Here is a 7,500-nt window from a genome sequence, read left to right as displayed (position 1 = left end):
ACCGAAGAGGAAATATGCGCACGGAGGTGAAATGTTCGAAGCAATCATTCAAGGTCCATTCATGTCACACCATTTCACCTTTGTAGAAAGGGGGGAAAAGCTAAACTGCAGGATATACCCAGCCACTTATTTGTATGCGAATGGCGTTTATTGTTACATGCGTCGTAATTCAAGCGATGCCGCTACAACTTAAACAAAAAGAAATTGGGATGTGCATTTTAGAGAGCGACTGATCCAAAACAGTGAAAAAATGCCAGACGTTAAGTAGTACTACGTTTAAAGATTACGTGTTGTAATCAAAGGTGTCATGAAAAATGGTTTGAGCATTTACCTGGTGTTAGAGGAGGAGACGTCGTTATTTCTAGTTCTTTGATCTTTGAAATAAGATAACCTACCGGTCAGTATAAAATGCAGACTACAGACTGCAGTTTCCAGATTGCAGATTGGGTTTAAAATGCAAACTAGGTACAAAATGCAAACTGCTGACTGGGTCCAAAACTGACTAATGTTTTGACTGCATAGTGCGTTTCTATGCCAGCGAGATTCTCTTTTGAGTTAACGGTGCTACCATCTTAGGAAATTTCAAGGTCAACGCGAGTCTCGGTTGCTGAGACAGTGTTTGAGTGGAAATTCGTTCGTGGAGCTTGGCCAGCTAATGGATTAACATCCTGGTTTGAATTCATGTGTTGAAAATATCAGTTAAAAATGGAGCAAAAAACACACCAATAAATTTCCAAACGGTTTTCTCTTCCAACTAAGGCCCCGTCCACACGTATCCCAGATTGAAAAATATTTCCATCCACACGTAGCGTATTCAAATCGAATTTGCCCGTGCACACGAATCCGAAACGTTTCCGGATTCTCATGGTCATAAAGCTCTCGATAGATGTAGGTCTACATGACGTCTATTCGGCGATAGATGTAGATTTCGCAAGAGCATGTTAAAACACGGACCGGCGCCACCCTCCTAGCGAATTTGGACACGGGTGACCTATCGCGGATTTGGACCCTTCCATATTACACTTGCATGATAACCCCTCGTATTAATGTCTTCCGGAGGATTGTGTATCATCCAAGAAGAGAGTTAATTTGAAGGCGGTATAAAGTTAGTCCTTCCAAATGCCTGGTTTGGCCGGTCATTTCTGCCAAATGGAAAGCGCCCTAAGTGTAACAGAATCAAATATAGTGATAAATATTTGCAAAGTTTGTTGGAGGAATGTATTGACTGAATGCATAAATGGCGGCCAAATATGTATTCACTAGGCTCACTCTCAAGCAACCTTTCTTTTGTATTTTGTCTATGCAAACGAGGCTAGTGAGGCTAATTAGCACATAAACAAAAGTATATGTTATTGGCCGCCATTTATGCATTCGGTCTATAACTGGCACAAAAAGTGTTAATAAATACTGAATGGATCTGCTCTACTTGCCTAACCTGATGACATCAACAATATGACCTGTCAACAAAAATCAGACCTTATTCAAAATTTCCCTGTCATCTGTACTAGCAACTTTGAACACATGGTACAGCTCTTTATAGAGGATGTGTCAAAGAGATATCTTATGCCTATCGGAGAAATGGTAGACTTATTTTACAGGGTTGAATTCCAGCAAAGGGGATCATGATCACCTCACATTCTCTGCATTACTTTGGGTATCGAGTTGCATATGAGAGCCCCCCGTGATGTTACATTATTATCCAGCTGTTATATCACACTGACTAGTGCATAAAGAAAACTTCAGCCTGCCAATTTTAAACAATCGCGGAAACTTTCATATCCACGAGAAACGACAGTGGCACTTTGATTTCCTTACGCGCTTCGCGCTTGGGCCGTAAATCAACTTGGTCCGTGACTTCAGCGTAGAACGTTTCTCAGATCTTTTAAGTTTTTATTCTGCAAGGAAAATGAAGAAATGAGATTTATTTGTTTGGGGGATAACCATGAATCTTACGACTTTTACCAGTGTTAATTGATCAATAAAACAAAGGACCTCAGGAGATCAAAACTTCACCCTGGGCTCATATCAAGTCTTGTATTTTTATTCTTGAACAACTTTCAGCCCAAGTCAGTGTTGTTTGGTTGTTTTCTGACAAAAATAAAGGAGATCATTTTCCGTCCTAAAAATGGGTTCCTTTATCAACCGGAAGTTGTGTTCTTCGCGCTAGTTTCGAGTGTTTATTCCGGCCTTACCACACTTTGTGGCGACTGTAGACAAAACTATATTTTTCGGCTCCATTAACCATATTTTTCGGTTCCATCCACCGGAAGTTATGTTCTTCGCGTTAGTTTCGAGTGTTTATTCCGGCCTTACCACACTTTATGGCAACTGTAGACAAAACCATATTTTTCGATTCCATTAACCATATTTTTCGTTCCATCGACCGGAAGTTATGTTCTTCACGTTATTTTCGAGTGTTTATTCCGGCCTTACCACACTTTATGACAACTGTAGACAAAACCAGATCTTTCAGTTCCATTAATCAAGGGATTGCAGTTCAATCGAAATGGCTCATCTGCCGGAACAAGTCGTTAAGTGGAGCAAATGTTTTCCAATCGGTGATTTGTTGATAAAGACAGAAACACGGCCAACAGTAAGCCAATCAAATTCCACGATGATCAATTCCATTGTGATCAAGACTCTAGCAGAGTCGAAAACTCCATTCTCATTTCTCATCAGTGTGGTTTTAAGAAATTTCTACCCTTTTTTAGTAAAATTCCGATTGGCCACTCCATCCTGATATCGAGCAAAACTTCGTCGGAAGCACTATCACCGGGATTTTCAAAATATATATCTTTTTGTACTCTCTGGGCCACTTTTGCAAAAGAGGAAGTACTTAGAACTGGAACATATCCTCTTTCTGTTTTTTTGCTTGTTTGCTGATCTGCAAGGGACGTGTCGACTTATTAAACAAAAGCCACACGATTTGGTGTTTGCAATTTATTTTCGTACCATTTGCTTAGTTCAGCATAAGCCAACAGAATTATTTATTGGCTTGAGTTCTTTATTCTACTTTCCTTCTAATTGCCCTGGCTCTACAAGCAGAAGGCATCATGATTTTTGCATTTAAAAACACTTGTCATACCAAGTGACCGAAAGTTGACCAGAGCCATTCCATTGGTAATTACAGCTCAATCATCGACAAGTCTTGTACCTACACACCCTGCCTTTTTTTCTTTGTTAAGCTGGCCTTGAAAAGTATCATACTGTTTCCTTATTGAACGGAGTCGTATAGGCAAGCTTGTCAAATACTTTGTAACTAGTTTTGTATTTCTAAGCGAGAAAACTTTATGAAGGTTAGGGTCTATTCATATTTGAGATGATTTTTGAAAATTGTTATCTACAGCTAATAAGTCAGGGTGGCACTTACCCAGGAATTGATCTCACTACGGAAGCAATATTTATTAATACTACAAGACACATACAACTCTATGCATGACAATAACGCATTTAACGTTTTACAAGGTATTTCACTTGTCAATATTCTGGTAATTCAGTACAAAATGTTATTTGCATCAAGATTTTCGTCGTTGTTTCATTGCTATAAGACAAACTGGTTGGACTACAGGTTGAGGATTGACACATAATGCGCCGATCAAATCGAAATTTCAACAGCCCCCTCCCTCCCGAGTATTATGTGCCCGGGGAGTGGGGAATTTGACCTTTGTCAAACTGGGGTGGGGAAAATTAAACCGTAAGTGTCATGTTTCAAATGACTGGATTTTATTTTTCGGGCGCCGAAGTCGCTAACAGCTTTAACACATGTTTGCACGAGATGGAAGAAATGTAACATTTGTGAGCGATTGGCTTACATAAAAAGGTCTTTAAAAGTTGTCTTTAAAAGAATTTTCGCTGCGTAATTCGTCCTGGGTTGGGTTTTATCTCATGGAATGAGGCAACAGTGGCTGCTCGTGACCATGCGACATTTAAATGTATTTAATCACTTTCACCACAACAGGCTGTGGTGGGGGTCGCACAACAGAGCGAGGCTCCAAATTAAGTGCGTCCTCAACCATGTGCGCTCTCAACCATGATATAGCACAGAAGACAGACCACTACACCGGGAACCACATGCCCCACTCTTTGCGATAAGTGTGTGGGTTCTTTTACGTCCCACGGGATTATGAACATTGAAGGGTTGTGAGACAGGGCCTACGGTTTATCGTCCTTATCCGAGAAGACTAGAGAGTCTAAACATTTGCAGATGTAATTACAAAGGCAGCACTTTCGCCTCAGTTATTTAAAGACCCTGAGTGTTGGTCCGGCCGGAGTTGAACTCACGACCTCCCGCGTGACAGCCCGGTGCTCAACCAACTGAGCTGCCGATGCGCGGTTATCATGCGTTTTCTGGCCCTATACCCACTTAAGGTTATGGTCAAAATTGAATTGAATTAAATTCATCTTTGTCATACTATAGAGCAAATACAATATGGTACGTTTTCACGCCCCCATTCATGATGATCATGTAATAATAAGGCTCTGAAACCTTTATGTTTCTGTCCGGGGTTTCTGTTGGAGGTTATACATCCAGTCGTAAACGCTCTAGGCTCTGTTGTTGATAAGTATACAGAACTCTCGTTAAGCAACCTTGTCGGTGTTTCGGAGTTAGAGCAGCTTCTTCTTGCAGCTTCTTGCTTATTGACATTGGCCGATTTAATTCAATTTTCAAATCACTTTTAATAGTTTCAATATTGTAGTAGCTCATGTCTGGTGAAAATGGCATCATCATATAAAGGGTCACGAAACATGTGTTGGCATGTTATACCAAAGCTTAATTAAAGGCAACAGGAGCAGAATTGAAGACGTTGTTCTTTAGTAGGGTTTGACAGACAAATCCGACGATAGGGTAGGGCATTTGAACACCATTTTGGCCCGAGGGGGCGGGAATTTGAACGATCCAATCTTCAAAAGTTCAAATGCCCGGGGTTTTCGGCGGGGGGGGGGGGGGGGGAGTTGTTGAAGTTTCGAGTTGACCGGCGCATAAACTTTCTCTTGGATTTGATTAAAACCCACAATGTGCACATTACGAAAAGTAGCAGTGACACAACTCAGTGAATGCTTTAGAGAACCTGTTTGGTTTCATTTTCAATGTATTTTTTAACGAAACTTTCGTTATTTGCTACTGCAGTTGCTTCACATAGGGACGTATTTACCTTAATTTATGCAGCTGCTTAAACTTCTACCAAAATATATGAGAATTTACCAGAAACACATAAAACACATAAAAAAAATATAAAAATTCAATTTAACTACAGTCAACTGCGAATACTCTAAGATTTCTGACCACTTTCTACACTTTTGTTCGAGGATTTTAGGAATATGTAGACAAAACTTGCCAGGTTATTATGGGGTTTAACTTGACTTTTCGCTATTTTTATATATGTTTAAACGTAAAGTATAAAGCATCGGTTAGAATCGATTCGGAAGTGACTCTTTTTTTCTTTACATGAAATCTCTGGCCGATATCCAATCTTATTATCCGACTATCATACGCAATTTACCGGTACATTTCACCGGATTAATCAAAGCTTCGCAACTGATTAAAACGATGGCTTTCTTAAGCTTGTAGTTACAATATCAATCTACTGGACTGCGTTCGTCTATCGAAGGCGGTGAAGTTAAATAATGTGAATCGCATCAAGCGTATTTTAACTACTTGTCGTGTGACCTTAATAACTGGATGAAAATGCTCTATTTCTTTCCAATAACCTATTAACACTTTGAATTGTCTTTAACTTATGTTTGTTTTCTCGGGTTAAGATGTTTCCGATGCATGTTCTCTTCAACTTTAATTTGCGTGTCTGACTGAATTGAGTTTCTGCGGCCTTTTTGACGAAGATGCATATGAAGTCGAGGAAAACATCTCGTTGCTCCTTCAAAAAGGGGTGATCAGTTTCACGATAAAATGAGCTAAATATATAGGATTAATAGTACTGTCACAATGCTGAAGTATGCAGCTGAAGGACGATGGTGTCTTTTCCGCAGTCATCAGGCACTGCTCGTCATACCTTCCGGGTTTGCAACATCATTAGCCCCGGTAGAAAATGTCCTTTCACGCATTCCTGATACCGATACCAAAGAATATATATTTAACCGAATTGAGAAGCGATGCTGCTGAACAAAGCTGCCCCAAGCACGACGAAAATCTTGTTTACAGAATGCGCACAAAAGCGGGTTTGTCAACGGTGGAATGAATCGCAGGTACAGGATCAGGCATAGCTCCCAACCTGGACTGATCACAAAGAATCTATCAGAAATGTGGTCTTGAAGTATCAGGAGAAAATAAGGTAGCCAACAACCAACGAAGATCAACAACATGGCCAGTAAAATGAATGTTCCTCTCAAATCGTGCACAATTCGAGAAACTGGCTGGTCCAGATTTATTTTACGTCGCCGAGCAGCAAAGATATGCCGTAGAGAAATGATTAATATATGAGTGTAGGTGAACAGAATTGCCAATAAAGGCAAAAGCAAAAACACTATCAGCACAAAAAGGACATAAACCTTGTCGACAAGGATTCCTCCATCTAAAGGGTCCGCGAAGCCGGTACTTGCTTTGTACCACGACAACTGAATGAAGGACGAAATTAAGGCCAGCCCCCAAGCCACGGTTAGCAAGAAAGTCGACCGTGTTCTAGTCAATAGTGCTTGGTACTTCATCGGATATACAATCATCGTGTAGCGATCGCAAGCAATGAGAAAAAGATGAAACACTGAGGAAATCGCGGTGAATCGAATGACAGCAGTCGAAAACATGCAAACCAGGATGGTCTGATTATTAATGGTACACACTAGAAACAGTGGAATCGCGATTATACCGAAAAGCAGATCCGAAACGGCTAGGGAAACCAGAAATCTATTGCTCACCGTTCGTAGGCTTTCTTTGAAAATCATCAAAAGAATTTCGATGCCGTTAGCTGCAACAATGGACAGCAAAAACAAAATTAAGGGCGAGTGAATCGGCCAGTACACACCACGACTGCACAAGGAACTTGGAATCTCTGGCTGGAAGGTGGACTGATTGTTGTTGCCTAATTCAGTTATGTTGTCGAGTTTCCAATCTTCGACTTGGCTTCCGTTGTACAAAGCCATCTTTCCAGAAAAGTATCCCTTTTTTTAATCGCCCAGGTTCGCCCTTTTAGAGCGACAGCATAGATTGAAGCTGTTTGGCAGTTGAATTGTCAAGTCCTAATTGACAGCTAAAACTGTCCATGCGTCTTATAAATCTTTCCACTGTTTATATCTTGTATTCTCGCTTAATTAACCATAGCCAGGGCATTACTATCGAATGCCGTTCGAGTCACACGCTTTGCAATGCAATAGCAACAAACAGAATTTTGCCGAAAGCTGTAGCAGTGAGAAATTTCCATATTACCGGTAGTAAGCCGGAAAGACAGGTGTCCGAAACCTCTTAAATCCCACCAAAGACTTTTTTTTATTCAAATCCGTCCAAGTTTGGAGAATATTTTTTCCACGAAGTCGTAACACAAAAGTGCTATT

The 7,500-nt window shown here is 40.5% G+C and overlaps 2 protein-coding genes across 4 annotated transcripts in view; both read right to left on the bottom strand.

Moving 5' to 3' along the window:
• Positions 1 to 560, bottom strand: part of LOC138019199 (beta-2 adrenergic receptor-like) — a 65,255-nt gene extending 64,695 nt beyond the window's left edge. For all 3 annotated transcript variants that reach the window (XM_068865897.1, XM_068865896.1, XM_068865906.1), the window contains exon 1: positions 332 to 560. The gene's annotated coding sequence lies outside the window, so the exon portion shown is untranslated. The remainder of the gene's footprint in view (positions 1 to 331) is intronic.
• A 4,496-nt stretch (positions 561 to 5,056) lies between these two features.
• The window catches only part of LOC138019504 (adenosine receptor A2b-like), a 2,518-nt gene continuing 74 nt past the window's right edge, over positions 5,057 to 7,500 (bottom strand). The window contains exon 1 of the mRNA XM_068866316.1: positions 5,057 to 7,500. This exon is cut by the window's right edge and continues 74 nt beyond it. Coding sequence (XP_068722417.1) covers positions 5,989 to 7,092 — 1,104 coding nt within the window. The 5' untranslated portion in view covers positions 7,093 to 7,500 and the 3' untranslated portion in view covers positions 5,057 to 5,988.

This window comes from Montipora capricornis, chromosome 10 (genome assembly GCF_036669925.1).
Source record: "Montipora capricornis isolate CH-2021 chromosome 10, ASM3666992v2, whole genome shotgun sequence".
In the NCBI taxonomy this organism is placed as follows: Eukaryota; Metazoa; Cnidaria; class Anthozoa; order Scleractinia; family Acroporidae; genus Montipora; species Montipora capricornis.
Note: the sequence above shows the minus strand (reverse complement) of the source record. Positions and strands in the feature narration are given on the sequence as shown.